Source organism: Drosophila yakuba, chromosome 3L, assembly GCF_016746365.2.
Source record: "Drosophila yakuba strain Tai18E2 chromosome 3L, Prin_Dyak_Tai18E2_2.1, whole genome shotgun sequence".
In the NCBI taxonomy this organism is placed as follows: Eukaryota; Metazoa; Arthropoda; class Insecta; order Diptera; family Drosophilidae; genus Drosophila; species Drosophila yakuba.
This window is the reverse complement of record NC_052529.2, coordinates 1,029,737-1,052,764: the sequence shown is the minus strand read 5'-3', so window position 1 is coordinate 1,052,764 and position 23,028 is coordinate 1,029,737. Positions and strand designations below refer to the sequence as shown.

Below are 23,028 nucleotides of genomic sequence, written 5' to 3'. Positions count from 1 at the left end.
TAGCTCAGCGATGCATTAGGACTTTGTTTTAATAAATTTTTATCTGATTACAGATCTGGGTTAAGAAGCTGCGTGAAGTCATGCAGGAGACTTGCTTCTCGGGCACCTCGTTGACCTTGCCCAAGTCTCCAGCTAAACACTCGGGCTCCTCGCAGAGATCCTCGCGCGACTTGGACGAACAGCTCACGGAAAATGATCATGATCGCTGTTCTCTGGCTAGCTTCGGATCGGGTAATACCACAGATAGTGATAATAAGGTAAGTGCGCAAGTAATTTTGATTTCACTAGTTCGACTAGCTTAAGTGGCAAGTTATTGTTAACCTAAAAGTTCGATTTAGAGTGTTCCCACTATTGTGGCTACACAGCTCTTCTCAGCGAGTTTCCCCCTATTTTCTAGGAAGCTTAAAGCTCCCTAAAGAACTTTGCCCGTAGTCCTACCTCACATGGAAGCAGCTTGCACCCTCATCCCCATCCGACATCTGCGACTCTCCATACCAGAGTCGTGGATGCCACTGCTATTGGCCAGCTGAACTAGTTTTCCCACTCGCCACGACTCGGATGGGATCGGTTTGGCTCGGCTGCTGCAACATGTTTAAAATTCATAGCAGGGCTTAATGAGATTTTCCTCGCTGGTGCGTGGAACTCTTCGAGACCGCTGCTCGACGACAGCTCCTAGTTTCCAGCAGCCGTCTGTATCTTGTAGGTCGAGTGTGTGCTGGATTATATATGACTGCTTTTAGCGCTGTTTCGTTACATTTGGTTAATGTAAATTTTATGTGACACTTCTTTATAGTTAGTTATAGTCTGTCTGCGAGCGTCTTTCAACTGTCAGCGGGCAGCATTTCAGGCCAAACCCACCAGATTTCGCCACTAAAGCTAAGATGCGCAGATTTCGAGCGGTTTTACGACCGACATAACCGTTTGTCTTATGTGCAGGAGGTTAGCGAGGTTAAGGGCTTCGCTTTGTGCCACTTATATACGGCTCCAGGATCCGTCCGTCACTCTGAAACTTCTGCCAGTGTTTATATCTTCCTAATTATATTTTATGGTTGCTATATGATAGTCCGAATCGAATTGAATCAAATCTACAAAGAAGATACATCTTTTAAAATATAATATCAAGAATAGTAGTTGGATGATTTGCAATCTGTTAGATTATACTTTTATTTTAATTTTCTTGCATATTTAGGCAAGTATTTATGTCCATTCTGATAAGTAAAAAATATGATTTACGTCCTCTAAAAAAACCGAATTATTTTAAATAATTAGCTGAAGCGAAATTCCCGCCCATCTGAAAACCCAACAATAACAACCTGAGGGAGAGTGAAAGCTCTGGGCAGCAGCGCTCTCTGAGTTTCCGTGGAAAGCTTTCTGCTTGCTGCTTTTCTTTTCGCCAATTTGAACCCCCTGTGAGGGTAGTGGGTTAAGGCAGTTGGCATTGCGAATGTTTTCGGTGCGTTCGTCGCTGCGAATTCGTTGGATTCGTGAATTTGTAGATTCGTGTGCTCCAGTTGCTCCGCAGAGTTTCAGCCAAGAGGTTCGTTCACTCACCGCCGGGTTGCTCGGGTTTTCCTCAGTTTTCCTCTCGGATTTTCCATCGCCTGCTGCCTGCAGATGCGCGCCGCCCGGCCAAAAAACGCCAAACGCAGCAGCAGCAATCTCATCTTCACTAAAACTCTGAAGCTGCACCTATAGTCTATACTTCTTTGAGTACTACTACGCAACGTCCATAAATTGTACGAAGAAAATCGAGTGGTTGAAAATGGCCCATTATCACAGTGATAAGAACAAGCACTCCTAAGATAAAGATACTCAACACACTACACCAAATCAAAAAGAAAAGAAAGAATGCCATATCAACAAACAATAATGCGCGCTAATGCCCCAGAAACTTAAACAATACTTAAAAAAGCGGATTACATAAATGTCAGCCTCTTGCTTAGGCCTTAAACTGTCCCGAAAAACAAAGGTGTAAACAAAGACCTGGCTTATATAAATAACTACAAACAAAAAGTGAAACAACAATCCGAGTAATGCAAATAAAAATGATAAAAAGCTGTTTCTGCTGCCCAAAACTACACAAGCCAGCGGGGGGAACCCTTTTTAGCATTTTTGCGAGGGCGAAAAGTGGGCAAAAAATGAGCTGAGGATGAAAATGTCTGCAGCAGCCGCAGGCGAAAATGCCACCTCTCCACCCATCCGCCCAATTTTCCGCCACCGCTGCCTTTGACCTTTTTCACGCCTTTAGTCACTTGAGTAGCAGTTACATTCCCCCCATTTAGACGATTCGTTGCCCCCCAAAAAAACCCCTCGAGTTTTGCTGTCAACTGCACGGCGATCGTGGCCAGAATATCTTGAATTGCTTAGGAATGTGTACATATATGTTGCAAAGTACTTTTATTTCTATTTTTCGCAGGCAGCTAATATTTGTTTAACATTTCTTATCCCTTCTATCTGTGCAATATGAGTTTTCTGCACTTTTATCTCGGTTATTTTGGATGGGATAACCCATATCCATTGCCAGCGACTTCTTCACCCGTTTCCCATAAAGGGTATCTGATAGTTACTGCCACCCAGTGCTGCGTTCTTGGATTGGCCGACTCACCCGAGTTAGGGCCATTAATTTCACGCTTATCTATTGCATTTTAATATTTATTTCAACGCGATAGTGTTGTGGTTCCGTGGCAGCTAATGCGGTGGCTCGCTGTGGGTTGTGAGTAGTGAGTTTTATATTGCTTTTTTTCAGTTGCGGCTGATGTAGACACGACATGTTTTGGTCATTATAATTATCGAGTCGATGCATTGCAATTTAATTTGAGTGCCAGTTGGGTGGCTGGCAAACAGAGAGAGCGAGTGCAATGTCCAGCAGGCTGCCCTTTCCGATGTGTCCATCAGTTGTCACTGCTAGGGTACGAGTATGTCCTGGCTAGTTGTCCTGCTCCTTCCATTTCCATAATGGACCCCACCCCTGGCCAAAGGCCAGTTTGGCCTAATCTAATCCAATTTGCAGCCGGAAGCAATTAAAACAGCATACGAACAACACAAACATTAGCAACTGTGGTCGCTCAAAACCGCTTAGTTGACCCAACAGAACCGAACAAAGGATTCACATTTTCAATGCTTTCAATGCTGGAAACGTTTTCCCAACTGCAGTTTTCATTTGGGGCTAAACCACTTTTATTTTGATCTAGTGAGCAAAGTTTCAAAGCCAGCAAGCAGGATTAAAACAGTTTCAGTGAATCCTTGAAAGGAGATCCTTATTAGATGGGATAACTTTTAAAAATATGCACTAAATTGCTGCCACTGCAGCTTTTATTTCTTATCAAAAGGGGTTAATCCTTTACTTTGATAAAAACAGGGAAGCCCGCAAAAGTTACCAAGCTCACTTTAAATTTTTAGAGGCGAGACTAAATTAATTTAGTTTGAAATCCAAGCGTTGCTCTAACAACACCCCATTCTCCACATTTTCCGCACTGTGTGCATTCATTTGCAAAAATTGAATTAGGTTGGCTTTTTGAGTGAATGAAATGAAAGTATTAGGACAAAAAGCAGAGGAGGCTGGGAAAATGGGAAATATTTCTGGCATTTTGTCAACGCCACAAAATGTCAACGAGTCCTTGCCGGGGTGTAAATACACACACCCTCTTCGCCACAGAAAGTAGCTAAGTTTTCAGTGTTTTTAAAGTGAAAAAAAAAACCAAAGCATCTGGCCAAAAGTGATGGGAATGCCACTTGGCGAACAGCTGCTCGAAAAGCCCTCGAATTTCCTCGAACGTATGCAAATTTTCTCGGCCAGCTCATGCTGAACATTTGCAAATACCCTAACTTTTGCGGTTTAATGTGGCATCGCAAAACAATAAAAATATCTAAATCAGTTGGGCGAATCAAAGTATTTGGCTACTGAGCCGAAAACTAAATTCTTTTTTCTTTTAGCCTTAAACTGGAAGAGTTAGTAAGACAGAGCCTTTGCGATGCACTCGATTTGAATGCTGTTCCTACTGGCCAGCGATTTTCGCAAATTGTTTTCCCCTAAACTATTGAAGAGGCATTTTGTGTAGGTATGGGAAAGTAGCAGGGAAAGCAGGGAAACAGAATCTGAGAAAACCCAGTCATAATTGCGATCGGCGGACCGGGTGAAGTGGCAGTGGCTATGGCGCACCTGCCACATCTTCCCAATCTTGGGATGTTCTTTCGGAAACACGCGCTAAACGCCTGGCAACGACTGTCGAGCAACAAACAGAAATGTGTAAAAATAACAAACCCATGTGCATAGATATCGGCATAGATATATATACGGACATAGATAGTTCGGGGTAAACAAACGTGCGCTAAGAAAATTCAAGATAAATTTCTGAACCGTTTGGTGCTGGGCAGCTTTTTATCTATGCAAATAAAATAAATAAAATATATATACGAGTGTATAACCAAACAGCGAAATCATAACAAAACGCGGGAGAAGTGGCCAAAAAGAAAAGTGGCGGTGGAAGACAAGGGCAGCGTATTTGATTTGGTCGATTCGTTTCAGTTAAAAGCAATAATCAAATCATTAGTAATACTCGGATCTGTTTCTAAAAATAAGTGCATAAATCAAGGAAAGCGAGAATGAAAGCAAACAAAACGCATTTGAAATATATATGTGTTCTTAACTATCTTTTTTACTCTCTGATTAGAATCAATAGCATTGAAAAAAATAGCACAAACAGTTGAGTTTTACAACACAAATTAGCTTTTATATTACTAATGTATAAAGATTTCTGTGCTGTTTGCTTTTGTTTGCTTTTCTAAGTGAGCTTAAATCCCTTGAGCTGAAGCACTCAATCAATTTAAAGTCATAATTAAGTGCGGCACAGACTGCGCAAACATTGCATTAATTAGAATGCAAAATGCAGGCTGTGAGCTTAAAATTGATCATACGCCGCGTTGCACTAATTGAAAGTCAAAGACAGCGAGGAACGAGACCGCAGAAAAACTGTCACCGCCATAAGTGAAATCCATGTAGATACCCAGTGCGTTAGTGTGCGAGCATCCTGCAGGATGTAAAATCCAATCAGGCAGCCTCTCTCACACATACACACACACATACGTTTGCTGGAAAATAAAAATAAAACATTTCGGTCTAGGAGTCGGAGAACTTTATCGATTTGCGGCTGACTGCCAACAAAGCCCCGAATTTGTTTTAAAAATAAAAGAGCCCACCGCCTGCCTGCTTTTTCCCTTGGACTGTGATTTAACCGAAAAATGAAAGTGATTGTGTAAGCAAGCCGCAGAAAAAAGGAGCAGACAAAGGAGCCCAGGCATCATGAAGAGTGTTAAGAAGTTTCTCAACGAGCGGATGAACAGTGTGGACTCCGCCGACGGAGTTGGTGGCGGCAGCGGCGGAAAGAAGAACTCGCTGGAGCGGCTCAAGTGCGTGGAGGACACCCACACTCCGACCAAGGGCTACGTTTCGCTGCCCAACACACCGCTGCCGACGAGCGCACCCATCGCCGTGGGCGATCCTTCGCCGTCGCCGTCCATTGCGGACTCCGCTCAAAATACTCCGCTCTGCACCCTGCAGGAGGACGACTCCACATCCCCACCGCCGGCAGGAGCCGGAACTGCGGCCAAGAATGGCCACGGCCAGCAGGAGCAGTCTCCGTTCACCTTTCCCGCTGTGCCCGCCACCTCGTCCAGCAATCCCGCCCCCAATCCTGCTCCTGTCCAGCGCAAGAGTCGCCGCAAGATCTCGCTGCCTTGGTTCCGGCAGTCCAGTGTCACGGGCCACGGCGTCCTGGCACGCCAGCATACCATCGACACGCCCAGCTCCTTTCGCTTCTTTCGACAGCCCAGCAGCAGCGGACTCAAGGTACAATCTATATCTCTATTAGAGTATCTTAGTAATGTAACCAGTTTGCCATGTTTATGTGTGAAGTGTAACCTTTTCAAGGGCAGGAAAAGAAAGAAACAAATCTAGCTCCACATTGACTTTTGTTTGGCGAACATTTGCCTTGTGATTACAGGAAATTACTTGTGACAAGCGGCGTAATTTCTCTCAATGCCTCAACCAAGCAATGCTCCTGTGATAAGGGTTCGATTGATGGCACGCTCGGTTAGACGGGCCATCAAATATTAATGCTAAGCATGGCCGCGATTGCCTTGACCTTATCGGGAACTTGGCCAGCTTATCTTTTATTTAGCAGTGGCAGAACTTTACCCCACCCACACCCGCCTCCTCCAGTGGCCCCAAAGTGCAAAGGTCACCAGCTTGCGGCACGGATTTTCTTGGCTTTGCCACCCCAACACCCCAACCTTCCCCTGCAAGTCATGCGACAGTTGCCCAGTTGGCCAGTGAATGCGGTTCCATAAGCGATTAATGTTTGCCAAAGCTTCGCTTCTGAGTGAAAATGGTTGGGAGATAAATATTTACAATCCCTTCATATAAGAATACTCAATAAGAATACCAATAAAATGTGTCTGAAAATGTAGTGCCACTCTAAAATATCCCATAAACCTTTATGATTTATTATAGAATTTAATAGTAGCCATATCACTGAGTATATATGACTAGTGAATCTCTTTTTTAGCTGAATACTTCCCTTTCCCATTTGCGGAAGGGTCTTTGACTTATTGCGTGTTGCGCTATTCATTTCGATTAGTTGTGCAAGTTGCCGAGTGGCCGCGTTGCCAGCAAACTGGTTGTTGACCCAAGCAGACAGCCGCGACGCCGTTTAATAAGCCCATTAATCATACGCAGTGTGGTGCGCTAATTTATTTGCTCCCCACTTCCCACTCACCACCGTCCCCATCGGCTTCTAGTAGCATTCCGCCTTTCCGTGGCACATTCTGCAAATAGTTCTTTCCGCTTGCCCTCGGCTCGTAACACATAATGTATTTATCACTTCATCAGGCCGTATAAGCCATATCATCATTGTTGTCGCCCCTGCTTTTTCCCCTGCATTGTGTCTTGTGCTGACCTTGCCTCCATCTGCCTCCCTTTTAGATGTCCCCCGCCCACCCAACCCCCCGCCAACTTCTTTTGTCAGTTTTTGGGGCGTGAGTGATGTCTCTGCGAGGCAGACAGCTTCCTGGTCTCCTTATAATCGCATTGCCCTTTCTACTCAATTTACTCGAAGCTGGCGGCCTTTCATAAATTTCTGCTTCATTTAAGTTTTCCTGTTGTCGTGGAAGTTCATTTAAGAGCGGTGGGAAGTATTTCATACACGTAGCAATGTCTGGACTTTAAAGTTACTATACGCTTTAAAAATTACTGTTCTAAGTATCTCCAATTTATTGATAGCTCTAAATTCAAGACTCTTGAAGTCATCTTTTCTTCCAGTGCATGTGCAGGCAACTGCAGTGTTTTAATTTAGTGTCACGAAAATATTTATGTGTGCGCTGAATATTTCCCAGCCAAATTTGCGAAATTTGCAGGAGGCGAAACTTTTGTGAGCCATATCCTTGTGCGCCGCCATTGAAAGTTGCCCGGTTGCGAAGCGCTTTCCACGGGGCGAATGCTTTATGCATTTTGTTATGGCATACTTTCGAGTGCACACGCAAAATAAATCGCAGCCAACGAAGTGAGGAAGCAGTTTCCCAGTTTCCTCGTTTCCCAGCTTCCGCGTTTCCCAGTTTCCACCCAATTTTCTCTGCTGGCGCGTTGAAAAGGAAATTTGCTGCCACACGAAAATGTGTCTCATGATGCCGCTGCTGCTGTCAGCTGCAGTTGGCTGCATCATTGAGGGCTCCTTCAGCTTCCATCTTTCCATCTTTGCTACTATTTTTCCTTTTCCCAGAGCCACAAGAAGATGCAGCACTAGCAGCCCAACAATGGAAGAAAATACATTTTGTAGTCGGATGAGAAGGCGTAGAAAAGTCTTGTAGCTGAGTAGGTACACAACATGCGGGCGAACAAAGTGCAGAAAATGTAGAACAATTTTAATAAATCGCATCGTTCTGCAAACTTGAGGACAAAGTTACCTGCGGATAGCAACTACTACCACTACTTTCGCTCTTCAAGAACATGGCAAACAGACAAAGCCAGGCAGCTCTGTTCCTGAGTCCTTGTCGTTGGCTCCTCAATGGCAAGACTGATATGCAAATTGCGATGGAAAGCCAGGGAAAAATGTATAAATGCTAGAAAAAAATGGCATACAAAGCATTAGAAGCTTCTGCTGCTGGAAAGCAGAAGGCCAAACGAATTTGTAACTAAATTGTCATCAGAAGTATGCTGTGACAGCAAAACTCGAGATCCTTGTTGCAAAACCACAGGCTACAGGCTTCTTGACATTGGCTGCCCACTGCTATTTGCAAGAAGCAAATTCAAGAGCATTTAAAGCACATACTTATCGCAGAATTCAAGCTTAGATAGTTTCGACTATGTCCATTTATGTGTATACATGGTAATACGAGATTTTAGTTAAATTAATAATCTTTGTTATTCGAAACGACGTTGAATGAAATTAAACGCCTTTATTTATTAAGTGAATTAATGGAGCAATAAATCCACATTTACAAATATGAATAATTCGCCCAAACTCGGATTCTGAAGAACAGCAAACAAACTCCTAAATTCAGAGAATTTAATAACAGAGTGTTTTTGCTCGTCAGCATACGAGAAAGGACAAACAAAATCCGTGCCACGGATATAAATCTATGAATATTGAATAGAAATGTAATAAATTGGCAAAGCCAATCACAACCTAAAATCAAATTAAGGAGAGCTTAAAGGATTCAAAAAACTGAGAGTAATTAAAAGTCATACAGTTGTGTAATAAAATAAATAGTCGGCGTTTGCAATTGTGCTGGGTATAATGAAATGAAGTCCAATCAGTTTTAAACTCATACTAAATGAAATACAGATATGCCCGCTTTGAATGCTCTCTGTTTTATTTGAGCTCCCGATGTGGTAGGTCGTAATCCCAACCAGGCTTACGGCTCATGCCACTACAGAATGGCCATCAGAATTCGAAGCCTTAGGCTCTCCTCCTTTCCCTCCTCCTTTTCTTGTGGCTCAACGCCTCGCATTTTGGGCCATAAAATCAATGGCAAATGCTGTGACACGCCCACCGATAGACATCGGGTTTTGGCTTTTTTTTTTGTTTAAACCAGAGACGCCTCTCGCACAATTGCTCCCCATGGAGAAAAACTGGGGGAGTACGTGGCCATGTCCATCTGTCATCTGCAGTTCCCGCTGGCAATCGAATCGGTTTGTCCAACGGACATGAGCGACTCTCTGCCGGCCACAAATTGCCGATGTCCTGGTGGCTCCCGCTGCCCCCAAAATTTGGCCCCCTTCCTTCCGTTGATGGGGAATCAGTTGGGTTGGGGGAATGGACAGAACACCCAACTTGACATGGGGCCAACTCTTTTACTCTTCTGAAATCCCAAACAGCATTTGGGCTGGTCAAGGCTGAGCCCCAAAGTCCGAAGTCCGAGGCTTTTGGCTTCCGGCAGTTGGTTGTTGGTTTTTTGTTTGGCTGCTGTTCACACCGAATGGTTGGTGCTGGTGGTGGTCTATGGGAATCTGGAACAACGGGTTGACTTGCCCATAAGGAAGGCTGTTCTATTGCCGCATCCCAGCTGCCCGGGCAATCCTCTTCATTGATTGTGCTCATCGGTCATGAAGTTTCCTCTGCCTTCTTGACTTTTCGCGTACAGAGAGCAAAGGTCTACACAACCGTTTAAATAATTATCTGAAGTAGTGAAATATTGTTAGGCAAGACAATAAAATGATTAAACAGGAGTCTACTAATGGATGCTAAGTAATTCAGAAAGTTTCAGTAAAATGAATTGCACCTCTTCCTGTTTCCCTTATCGATCATGTCGTAGTTGTACGTAATTGCTTTAGAATATTATTCGATTTGCGCTGTAAATGACTTTCATTCAGCACTTACACCCACTTGGAGGCCACACCTCCATCTTCACATCCACTTCCACCCAAGTGGCGCCCATGGGCCACGTTGGCAGGCGGGCCAGACAATGGGCCTATCGGTGGGTGGAAGTGGCGGGATTCGGGGGACATGTGGTTGCCTTTGGTGTTAACATGTTGTACAATTACTAGACCGCAGTGCGATAGCTACACAAGAAACCAAATGTATGGGAGCGTAGTTTGTGGAGAATGGGAAAAGCAAATAGTTTGATAAAATATTTAAATAATTTTATTAAGGGTAGCAATCAATATATGACTTTGTTTGAGTCCCTCGGACTTACATACACTTAGACACTTGAACCACTTTGCTGGTTGCTTAATTATTCACTTATGGGTTACGAAGGTGGTAGATATATGTTTATCCTGCGAATATTCAAACGATAGGAAACCCGTTTTTTTATCTGTGCACTGCCCCCCATCCTTTCCAAGGACTCCCACTTCCTGCGGCTCCTGTTGTTTGCCATCTTGCCGACTGGGTGTTTGCCACAACGTAATTGATGTCGGGACCCCGGTTCGACCTCTGACCCCTGAGCGCTGCCGCACCTGCTGCGGACCCACTGTGCGAGTTAATTGAATAATAGACGTTTATGTTTTATGTACCCCAGAAACCACAGCCAGTTTGCGGCTATCTATGAGTACATACACACATTTATTTTCACACAAATGTGTTTCCTATTTATGTGTATATTTCAGCAGGTCTCTCCCTGCTCCCTGTATTCGGCATATCTGTGTGATTTATGGCGCCCATGAGGTCATTTAGGCGAACAAATTCCAGCCAAGCAGCAACTGGCATACGAAATCCGTCTAAAATTTCTCCCCTCCACTCAATATCGCGGTACAGAGCAAGAAGATCGAATGGAGAGCTCCTCTGATTTTGCAGTTTAAAGTTTTATTTGATAAATGCCCGAAAAATTGATTGCACTCGAAGAAAACCAATCTGCTTGCTTCGGTTAGCCTTATTTAGCACTCCTATTACAGTTTTTATCTGATCTTCATTGTCCTCCTGGCGAATAAATAGCGTTAACGAGCGGGGAACACATGGGATTATTTGGTCGTCTATTCCGATTCTCTCTACTGTTTTCTGACAGTAAGGTTTGGATGGCATCTAGTTTTCTCTGCAAATTGTATAGTTTATCCTCAATCCTGTCCAGTTGAGTTTGGTGCGTCTCCGTTGGAAACAACAGCAGGCACAGAAACACCAATGCGCACAAAGTAGCTTTCCTGGACTGCAACATTTTAGAACCGTTTCGTGCGAGAAGCTCTCATGTACTGAATTCTATATTTCTTTCATGGGAGTGGCTGGATCACGAAAGGCAAATGCCTGAAAGTGCGCACTTTGCGAAATGTTTACCCGAAAGTCGATAATATTTATAGGAATTTAAGTTCGTTTCCACCACATGATTATTTTGAAAATTCAGCAATTTTATATTCTAATCATATCATCATAATCATCATATTTTCTCAGTGCAGGAAACAGCTTGCTGGCCCATTATTCCAATCAGTTAAATGATGTTTGTAATTTCACTTGACAACCCTGACGTTTGCTTTTATGTGCCCTTCCTTCGAGTGCCCCGGTGCCCAAACACATTTTTAATGACTTAACAATTGATGGCTTTTTGGGTCGTCGTCGCAGCAATTGCGTTTTTACGATCCCGCCTCGAAAGGCGAAGGAGACATGAGCTTATGTTACACACAATGTGTGTAAAAATGGGGAAACGCACCCCAACGCACCATAATCCAGGCTTTGCGGGGGGAATCCATCAATAATAACGTAAACATTTTGCCAAATCGCTTTACAATTTGCCCATCGGAGAAGCAAAAAGGAAAAAAAGGAAAGTGGAAAAGGGGGCGCACATTTTCCGGCTGAGCCTTTCCTTTTTGCGAGTCTGTTTTCCGAGTCTAAGCTATTATTGTTATCAGCATGTAATCAGCAGCGAGAGTAAAATTTCCAGCGAAAACTTTGCCCTTGAAATGCGAGTGTCGACTGTCAACGAATTTCGCCCTTGGACTTTCTTGCCAGGACTTCGAGCTGCAAAAGTTTTCCCCAACTTCGACTGCATTCTAGGCCTTCGTTTTTCGTTCTGTTTGTTTTCCCCTTTTCAGCTATGCAAATCCGCCCGGAAAGTTTTCAATTACCCATGGAAAATAGATGAAGTTTGAGACTGCCAATTTATGGGTACCGATTTAACATTGCTTTAAGATCGTTCGTTTCCCGTTGGAGATGAATTATTAAATTTAGCTGGTGGCTGGTGCGCCAGTGGGCTATTAAATATGCAAATGCGCAGAAGAAACTGTAAGCCGTGTTAATTATTTTTATGCAAAAACGTGGGCGGCAAAGACGCAATCCAACAAGGCAGTGCTGATTGCATTTTGCAGTTGGAAAAACTCGTGCGAATTTCCTTTTCGTTTGCTCGTTTGCTCGAGTTTCCCCCCTTTTCGCTCGGAAATATCCTTTCATTATTTTAATGAAAGACCCAGTCAAAAGGCGAAACAAAAGCGAGCATGAACTTAATTTGTAGCTACAATTAAATGGAGAACTCGGTACAAGAATGCCGAGTTCACTTTCGTTGAAAGTTGAGACGTATTGGAGCTGCAAAGGCTATCAGCCGACTTAAACCGGTGGCATTAAAGCGCTCCTCTATTCCAGTTGATTTTACTGATTCCTGACAGCTGCTTTTGCTTTTGCTTCTGCTTTTGCTTTTGCCTCTGCTTCTCACTTCGCCACTTTCCCAGCTGGCTTGGGGAAAATGAGGGGGAAAATTGTGCCTCATGGCAGCTTATTAGTGCCATTGTGGGTGCGGGTGGCTGTGCGTGACTGCAGCAATTTGCAGCACACAGAGATGATGATGCTGGTGATTATGATGATGAAGCGCACATTGCGTATACGCATTACGTATACGCCACCGGCGTGTGCAGGAGTTATGCGAGAACTTTTCGCTGCAGCATAAAAGGCAGACAACTTGACACTTGAAGTCAGCTTAAAAACATTTTCCCGCTGATTTGTTTTCCTCCACTTTTGGCCGCCAATCAATTTTCATTGAGGCTGAGTGGCAACTTAAGAGCCGCAGATAAATAAAAATGAAAAAATAATTTGGCAGCCTCGTCTTGCAAGGCGCCTGTTGTCGAAAAAGTTCTCCAAACTTTTGCTCGCAAACTTTTCAACTAATTGCATTACAAGCGGAAACGTGCAAACACACACCAGCTCACCGCTCACACACACACACAAACACACACACACCGCCCACTAATACTCGCGCACAGGAGCGCGGCACGTTTCCGTGTCAGTGCTGCTTAATTAACACAGCGCCATGGCTGTGGATCCTGCAAGGATGTGTGTGTGTGTGTGTGCGTGCACTGAGAGTTTAGGCTTGAGCAAGATATTTCGTTGTATTATCTCTTTTCAGTTCGCAGCTACAAATTATTACCGAATTGCTGTTAAAGTTGGGTACTTATTTGCAATTATTAATTTGCTTTTAGGATATAATAACTAGCTTTTTCTTGCGGTGTATAAAATGAGCAGTTCTCTCTCCCACACACACACACTCATACACACACTCGTGCGGAGGCTAAAGGCAGCGAGGCGAGCATAATAAACTAAGCTCTCTGCCGCTGCTCTTGCTCCTGTCCGCTGATGAAGTTGATTTAATTGCGCTTATGAGCGCCAGCACACTCCCCCTCTCCCCCTATTTGCCATTTCCCATTTTCCTCACCCACCACCCACCAGCCACCAGCTCCGTGAGCCGCCGTTTGCCTTGGCGACATCATTTCCCCATTTGGCCCATGCCCCATGCCACATGCCCCATGCCACCTGACAGGTGTTTCCATGCAGCCTGCTCCCGCTGCCAGTTTATGGCGTGTCCCACATTAATATTGTATGTGAAATAGATATGATGCCCCGGCGCCTGGGGAATTTCATATAAGGCTCAGATATTTCAGCCCTGCGCGTGCACAGAAAATATAGCTTTTAATTGTCGCTGCAAACTGGATTAAGCACTCCTGAAGTTTGATGTGGCATGTGGCATAAAAGGCTTAAAGAGCAGGTAGCTTAAACTTTAGGTTTAAATTGTCAATATATAGTTCACAGCTTTTTTCGCTCTGTGCAGAGAACAATCCCGAGGACAATCCAACGAAATCGATTAACGATTAACCACCACTTTCCCGCGCAGCTTTAAAGATCTGATAGACGCCCACACATCGACACCCTGCGATGGGTCGCATGTAAATTAGTAAACTTGTACATTATTAATGCACACGGAAGGGTTTTTTGGACGACAGGGGGAAGGATTCTGGGCGGATTGATTAGGTGGGTGGCTTGTTCTGGTGGCCTGTCGCCAATCAAAGCTGGCGGAAGTGCTACGCCTTCCGCATTCCGCCTTCCGGTTCCTGTGCTCCTCGTGGCACAATGGACGAGTGCCAAGCTCGAATGGCCTTCTAATTAGTTCGTTCGTATAGTTCGTTCGCTCTGCCGATGATCCTTGAAGCCCTCAGAGTCCTCGGCCTTTGTTCTGGCGGTCAATCAATAAGGCTGTAGGCCGGCCTGGGCCTCCATCTCCATCTCGACCTCGACCCGAGCATGTTAACCCGCTGAAGGCGCCTTTGACACGTAACCCGCATACCGCTATTATGGCTCATAAAATCTCATTTAATCATTGGCGCGATGATGGGCATTGTTTAGCCTTTTCCTAGATTCAATTTGATTTTCAAATAAATGTAAATTTAAGCTGATACTGACACTGAATTATAAATATCAACTTTAAATAAAAGCTGAGTTTTTAGACCTAATACTGCCACTTAAGTAAACATTTATCTTTGTTCGTGATGGGTTAACTGCCAACCGATACTTATGCCACGACCTCCTTATCCGCTTATCCTTTCCAGCTGGGCAACCAGGAGGCCACCTGGGTGGTGGCGGACTACATCGCCACCTCGGGCAGCAACGAGCTGAGCGTCAGCAAGGGGCAGCAGGTGGAGATTGTGGAGCCGCCCACCGCCGCAGAGCCGGACTTCTGCCTGGTGCGCCTGAATCCGCAGCACGACGATGCCGCCGTGCAGGAAGGACTCGTTCCAGTCTCAGTGCTCAAACCGCCGCCGGGCTCACACAAGCACGGTTCCGGAAGCGCAGCGAATGCAGCCGCCGCAGCGGGCTCCCAGAAATCCGACATGCAGGATCAGAGTAAGTGCATCCACTTTGTATACCATTGTGATGCATTTTCTGTATGCATTTCATTTCTATTTTACAGGCAATCGCAGCAAGGCGGATGCACTCTCGTCGTCCACCAAACGTCGCGGCTTCAGCGGGTGAGTAAATCGTTATGATAGGCAGTGAATTACTTCTAAGTGCGCATATTTTCAACAAGTTCCCAATCATTTCACATAAACTTCACAATTGAAAACGTATTTTTGGTTGGTGCTTGGTGCTCAAACTGCTTATCTTGGCAAAACTCCCTTGGGGTAATGCAAGTTTTCATAAAATGATATACTTCTTAAATATAAGCAATAGTAGGCTTCAAAAATTCCATTTGAAGAAATGTCAATAGCCCTAAATGTGTTATTTTGATTTAGTTTAGAAATACGTAGGAAAACAATTTTGTAACAAAGTTCTTTGTGGTTTTTTGAAAGTATTATCGAAGCTCAGTTTGCTCAGCTGTTTAATTCCCTCAAAAATCTGGCTAGTCAGGTGCTTAGCTTCAACATTACCCTCCAGGTTTTATCTCTATCGTCTGACCAATTGGCTAGGTGGCAAAACAAATTCATAAATCGATTCATAGTATTAATCAACGCACAGTAGGCATTCGTCATTTGGGCCACCAGATAACCGATAACTCGTCTCTAACTGACTCTAATAATAATGAAATGCCTGCATTTACTCCAATGAGAAGTTATCCACTCTGTTATGCGTCAGCTCCCATTGACTTTGCACCAAACAGTTTACAGAAATGTAATCCCCATATTACACTAAGTTCTTTATTTTTTCGGATTGATATGTACTGATTCACTGACTCACTTAATTCGATGATACGAAAAGGAACATGCAACTCTTTGCGTAGAGTGCTGGCGATAAAAGTCGAGCATCCTCAGGGAATTTCCTTTTAAGTGAATGTTGAAATGAAACTTGATTGATTTGCACTTGATTGATTTGTAATTAGCGGTAACATCAGTATCTTAACCATGATCCGCAGTGGTTCCTGCGAATTAAAGAGCTATATATACTTTTAAAGAAATATATATAAATATAAAAAAGTCAGGAATCAGGAATACTAGAAAACAGCATAGCATTTCTACCGCGTATTTGCATGGCGAGCACCAACTTTTCCCACTGGGGCTATTAATCGCGTGTCGTAGAGCTCAGGCACAAGTCATAAAGATAAAACCATTTACACTGGACAAAATTTCGTTGGCAAACAACAATGTGAGTGGCACTTGTGAGAATTGTGAAAAAACAAGCATAATCACAAGAAACGCTCAGCTGCTCCCAGTTGTTGCTCACTGTTATTGTTTTGCCTGTTGTTTTTCGCTCTTTGAAGGCGAGGTTACTACACTTGGAGAAAATGATCTAGGTATTAAATAAAGTTCATAGTATTTATTTAAAGAAGCACATTAATAGTTAGTAACTCTAATTGTAATCTAAATAGGGTCCAAATGGTGAACCTTCGGAACATTCATAACAATTAGATTTATAATCCATATTTTTTTGGAACTTGTGAAGTTCCCCCTTTGTAGTTCTCCCCCTTTGTCTGTGTGCCAACTCTGAGTGTGTTTTCGTGGGTGTGCGAGTTTGTCCGGCCGGGTTCTCCAGAAATCGAAAGCCGTGGGGAGAACCTTTTCTTCGTGCTCGCTCGCTCGGTGGCTTTTGGCTCAGTTTGTGATTAGACGCAGTGCGGGAAAGGTCTCTCGACTTGCGGTGCCGGTTTTGCTCGGAAGCGGCCTAAACAATTAACGCCACTGTGTTTGAAGTGCTCACCTCAGTGGATCGCTTATCTGGCCATGTGCAACAATAACAACAGTGACTGCGGCCATCGCAGCCGCCTAGATAAGATGGCCGAAAACGGTTTCCACTTCGAAAGTGCCACCGCGATGCCAGGAACCGCCGGTTTCTGTGATAACAACAATGAGACTTTGAGTTCCCATTCCCATGCGCAGCCCAACTACAACTCGCTCAAAATTAAACGCAGCTCCGCGCCCTCACGTCCCAGACCCAAATCGGTGTACAAGTTGTTCAAATCCATATCGCTGCGGGTTGAGGAGAAGGGAAATGGAAGCGGGAACGAGAATGGAAACGGGAACGTCCCCGTTTTGCATCACCAGCAATCCCTGGGCGGAAAGCCATCGGGATTCAAGTGCGTGTGCTGTGAAAACGTGCCGGAGACCAGGAATGAAAACCCCAAGCGACGCAACTCCTTTATGAAGGAACTCAAGAAGCGGTACTTATTAGAACATGAATCAACGTATGTCTTGCGCAACTTCCCTAGAAATCCTTCGTTTTCGTAGGATTCTTTAAAGGTGTAGCATTTAGTTAGCTGTAGGCGGATAATTGCCTCAAAACTATAATTAAAACACAGAAACAATGCAAGTGAATGGATTATAAGCGTCTGCTTAAAGTTAGCCTCACGTTCAATTAGTCGGCCTCGTCTCAATTGCAATAACAAGCTCCATGGATATCATGTATATCATGTGCCTCATCATCTTCTTCTCAATTGCCCAACCTAAGTCAGCCTTAATTCTGTTTTTGTTTTCGTTGGACGCCAGAAACAGAGGGTACGACGACTTTAATAGACATTTCCCAGCTGAACTGGTAGTTTACAGCAGTTTGAGTGCCATAAAACCAAATGCAAACTACCTATTGATCTAAATGCTCATGCAAACTGCTTTCCAGGCAGTTGAGCAAAGTAACTATTATTATTTTAGAGGTAGACGTTATTACAGCAGCTTCTGAATGATTTGCTTTATGAATGATTTGTTTGCCTATTTCCGGCATAGTATTTCAAGATTTAGTTCGCCCAACGAGTTCGGTACTCATCTCCACATGCTCTGTTTCCTCAGACATGAGTAAGCAGATGAAGATTTAGAACTTAATTTGATTTATCGACATCAATGTGTAATAGAAGTCCGGATGGCTATTGCTCATTATGCAGCTGCAGTTACGGATCCGTCACGTTCGTTAGCCGTAAGATAAACACGTTGTTTGTTTGTTGTTTGTGTCCGGTGGCAATTGAGCTGGGTTTAGTTTTCGGGCTTTTCGAGATAAATGATTGCTCTTGGATTCCTCCACCTTGTTATCTTAGGCACCAACGCTTGGTGAATATTTATCATGCTGGTTATTATGACTATTTTTTTGTGAAGAACAGACGTTTTGCTCTGTTTCGGACAGCCATTCCCCCACTTCACGTGATTATCACCGAAACAAACTAGGGAATACCCATTAAATGTTCAGTGGGCCGGCAACCGGTTTCGTTTTTCCCACCGCCGCTCACAGTAATTCCTCATTTATTCAGCACATCTGCGATCAGAACCTGTTGTGCCAAAGCGCTGCAATCATTTAAGTTTATTTCTGGCTGAAAAGCTGAGGAAAAGTTCTTTTGAAATAGAAACCAATGCAATACGGCAAATCTGTCATTGTCCTTTCTTAGTCAGCACTGAACTTCGTCATTAGCTGTGAGTACGCCAGAGATAAGTGCATGAGGAAGGAACTTCAGCGATAGCGGGCCATTGCGTATTAATCATACGCCTCGTGGGCCCCGCAAGAAAACAGAAACAGAAGAAGGCGTCGATTGATTTTTGATTTGTTTTGATATCTCGTAACCGCCCTGTGCGGCATTTCTCATAATTACGCATTCAAACGAAACTCACTGCAAATAGCTCTCTCTTCCAATTGGAACAATCTTATCGCACTTAGCCTTAACGCGGCCATGCGATGGAAAAGTTCTCCCGGGAACTATTTCTTTTTTGGTATTACTCTTTTCGGCCTTGTTGCTCTGTGAACAAAGTAGAACACAGCAACACTTTCAATATTTGCACTCTAATTGGGCACTTTGTTTGCTGCTGGCTCACTCGAGTGAGCATTAATGGTAGTTCCTCCTCGTCCATCGTCCATCGTCCATCTGCTTCCTCGCCCTATTCCAATGCCCTATTCCCGTATTCCTGCCGAGCATGAATATAGATTATCGTTCGAGTCATCCGCTGTATTCAATACCCCTTCCCCCCCAAAGAGCTCCTCCTTCTCCGGCTGTCACTTTGCGCCGGACTCTTTGTCTCAAGCACTGTGTCAATATGCGCGTGTGTTTGTTTGTCCAGGATATATGCAAAAGGAATCGGGGACGGGGGACCATAAAGCCAGCGGGGCAAAAGGATCCTGCTCAGCGGCGCGTGCTGCCAAGTCCAATGAACTAAGTGGTGTTTGTGCCTCACCCATACACACACAGGCACTGAAAGAGTATATATATATATATCCATGATTTCACATTGAAAATATGTACAAAGCTTACGCTTTAACAATGATTAAGGCATTAATAAGATACAATGAGAGCCCTATTTTTATAAATGCCTATCTCAATATTATTCACAAAAATTATTGGATTTACGTCAGTAGAGTATTGCGTAGACATTCACTAATCTAATGAAAACAAGTTTTATTGTTCAAAGATGTTTTGTTATTATTTTTAAAGCTTGGTATCACTACCAGAATTCCCAGAAACGAGCCTAAAAACAAACCAAAATTCAAAAGTTATTAACAAATTAAACATTAAAGCAAACTTATAAATGAGTCCTATTAGCAAAGAGTGCAAGCTTTCAAGGATTTTATATGCTGCTCAAAGTGGAAAGGATCCTTTTTTGTCGTGTGCAATTTGCTTTCGAGCTGCAGGAGGCGGAAACTGCAAATTTGCCCGAGCTTTGTTGCATACTTTGCGGCGACCCATTAATACAGCCCCAAGCAAACACGAATACTTTGGCTTGTACAACGAATGCGGCACTTTGGCCATTTGGCCATTTGGCTATTTGGCTAAAACGTTACATCAGCCAAATGAATTTTGAATGTGGCCAGCCAGCTCGCGATGAGTTAAATACAATTCCTGGAAGCCAACTGGCAACTCCTTCAATTTGACCAGTCGAAAGCCGCGTTCCTGTTTCCTTGTCGTCTGTGTCAATGTTTATTTTTACTTCGAATTATGTTACATGCCATTGGGTCCTGAGTCCTGTGTCCTGGGGCCACCTTCTCATCCATTTGGCTCCACTCTTTCGTGCTTTGTTTAATTGATATCGATTTTCGAAGCGCTGAAGGCGACTGCCGCGCTCGTTAATTAAGCCTAATTAAAATTTTATAAACAGCATATTTAAAGAGAGCTTAGTTCGCGGCTTTTGCGGTTTTCTCCACTGCATTTCCACTGACCGCAGAATATTCCCTGCACCCCCGAAATGAAAGCTGGTGAAACCCAAGCCATCTGCTGCAAATATCCTCCCTGCGCAGTGTTCACTGTGGCTGATTAATGGCGCGGCTCGCAAATAAAGTCGAAACTTGACCCATAAACTTTGCGCTGGCTGTAAATTAATCAAAGGAGCGTTGAAAGAAATATTCTTTTACGGCGAGTGCGGTAAAAACGTGGAGCATAAAAGCGAATATTCAAACGGAAATTTGGCTTTAAACCCGTGAAATCATAAAAGCAATAGCGCAGGGCAGGGGCGCTCTCCAAAAAGGCAAATTGTAATGGGTAATGGGGAAAACGAATACGAATTGTGCCCACTGTGCGAGCGGCGACATCCGAACAGCGGGCGGTTTTTGGCCAAGTTAGCAGCCGATTCGATGCTGGCGACAGTCTGATGTTAGCCACGCAGCTGGACAGCCATCAAGCATCTCTTTGTTTTATTTATTTCGATTTTTTATTCGGCACGCCATGAGCGATGGAGGAACTTGTGCAGAGCACCACAACGATTCGCAAGTTCCTGTAGGCCATCTCACATTTACACATTCTCACATGAAACTGCTTCAAGTGTAGCAACTGCCACTTAGCTGTCGAATCTTTCTGTATTTCGTATCATTGCAGACGCAACTGGCTGCCGCTGATGAATCGCAAGGGAACGGACAAGCCGCCAAGTAGCAAACCGCTGGTGAAGAAGCCCTCGGAGAAAAACCTGAGAGTGAGTGCCGCTGCTGCTGCTGCTGCTGCTGCTGCGTTTAACGAGCGTTTATTTTTATATCATTTGACTTGACGTTTCTCCACGCTTTTCCTCTATATCTAGACACCCCAGAAGCACGCCGAGGAGCTGGCCGAGCAGCAGAACCAGCAGCCAGGTGCCAGTCCCGCCACCGTGCTGCCATCCTCGCAGTTCCCCAGCTCCACCCAGCACCCGGGAGCAGCCGGAGCCGGAGATTACGAGCCGGACGAGGAGGTCGGCCTCGAGCTGCCGCCGCCCATGAAGCCCATCCAAGAGCCGCACCTGATTGCCAACGGACCGCCCGCCTTCGCCAAGGACGCCAAGGAGAGCTCTGGCAACATGGTGAGTACCTGCGTCCGTCACGGATTTCCACAGATTTGCCCAGATTTCCCACAGGATATGGGCAGGCTACAAGATATCATTTGCAGTAGTTAAGAAATCATCGCTCACCGTATAAACCACGTGCCTGCGCTGCAACCGATTTGTGTCAAGGATTCGTGTTGGCAGGACGTGAAGTGCTTTAGAAAATTGCAGTTTACTTAAAACTCTGAAAAGCAAGCAATCTAGAAAGTCTACTAACTTTTGACATGTATAAGTTACCTGTCTTGTTCTCATTCGAGGAAACACATGTGTGATATGTTGAAGTGTAATGAATGAAAGGCTTCTTTGCAAACGTACTTCCCAGGCATTGACCCACCCTAACGTGAATGATATCCCCAGTGCCGCCGTCCAATCAGCCAGCCATTCGTTGGCTCCAAGTTTGTTTGCTTAGCACGCAGCTCCTCTAATATGTGTTTCCCACACAAATCAAAGCGGTTTATTGTGACTTTGGCCCGTTCGCCTCTGCTCCATCGCCATCGCCATAGCCATCGCCTTTGCCATCGACGTCATCGGCAATCCGAGCACGGTTTTTGCTCAATTAGAGAACAGTGACTACTACGGCTAAAGGGAGGCGCGCACACATTCTCCGGGGAGTGGGAATCCTTCTCCGTTCGTTCTGTTCTGCGTACGGGCTAGCCACCTTCGCCATAAATGCGCCACTTTATTTTGTTTACACTCAGGAGGGCAGGAGAGTGAATAGACCACAGCAGCACAGCTACAGCTACAGATACATATACGTATACAGATACAGATACAAAGAGCCAGAGATACTCGAACTCGCAGATACGACGCATAAATTTCGACAGTCAAATTAGCCCACAGACTTTGTCGGTTGAATGTGAATGTGCGTGGGGGCGGGACTTCCACTTGGCTGCTGCTTCTGAGCGCAAATTACAGGGAAAGGATACAGTCAATGATGCGGCTGCCTGATTCATGGTGAATGTGAATGTGAATGTGGCCTTAAATTATGCAGAACTCGATGCATTCTATCTATTTGTGCGGTGCTAGACCACATGAAGGAGAATTTGAGTTTCCTAAAGGGGTTCATTTTATGTCTTATTGTTTATGCTTCAACAAAAGCCACTTAATTAATTATAAGAATTTGCATAGGTTTCTTTCTCTTCCGTTTTCATTTCAATTTTCATTTTACTGTTTTTTTTTGTGAAAAATACAAACAGAGCTCCTATGAAAACAGTATTTATATTTAATGATTCATTGAAATGCACTTTGCATGTTCTATTCGTTTATTTTTTAACACTCCCTCAAAAATGTATATATCATTAAAAATTTGAAAAATTCCGAAGAGTCCCCTTCCTACTAATTGACACTTTGGAAATTTCCAAAGTTTTTATCGCACTATGTATGCACTTCGTGGGATTTTTGGTTTGGCTCCCCTTCAATTTGATTAATGATCCGTTTCGCTTGGAGAGCTCCCCAATTCGAATGTCTCGCCTCAATTTCGAGCTTTTTCCATCCTCCATCTCGATGTGTCCGTCGCCAGAACGTCGCCTTCGCTATGGCCACTTTGTCCGTCAATAAATTGAATGTCGTCTGGTCTGCTCTGCTCTGCTCTGTACTATTCTGTTGCGAGT

General features: G+C 44.3%; 1 protein-coding gene across 3 annotated transcripts in view; it reads left to right on the top strand.

Moving 5' to 3' along the window:
* The window catches only part of LOC6532304 (triple functional domain protein), a 39,607-nt gene that overhangs the window by 10,594 nt on the left and 5,985 nt on the right, over positions 1 to 23,028 (top strand). Inside the window, exons 1-6 of one of the 3 annotated variants that reach the window (XM_015193787.3) lie at positions 1,523 to 1,736; positions 5,121 to 5,845; positions 14,786 to 15,080; positions 15,148 to 15,205; positions 20,944 to 21,037; positions 21,140 to 21,397. In XM_015193787.3, coding sequence (XP_015049273.1) covers positions 5,300 to 5,845; positions 14,786 to 15,080; positions 15,148 to 15,205; positions 20,944 to 21,037; positions 21,140 to 21,397 — 1,251 coding nt within the window. In that variant the 5' untranslated portion in view covers positions 1,523 to 1,736; positions 5,121 to 5,299. Of the gene's footprint in view, positions 1 to 53; positions 258 to 1,522; positions 1,737 to 5,120; positions 5,846 to 14,785; positions 15,081 to 15,147; positions 15,206 to 16,811; positions 17,329 to 20,943; positions 21,038 to 21,139; positions 21,398 to 23,028 lie in introns of those variants that run through there. The other 2 variants (XM_015193790.2, XM_015193788.3) reach the window with 2 other exon arrangements.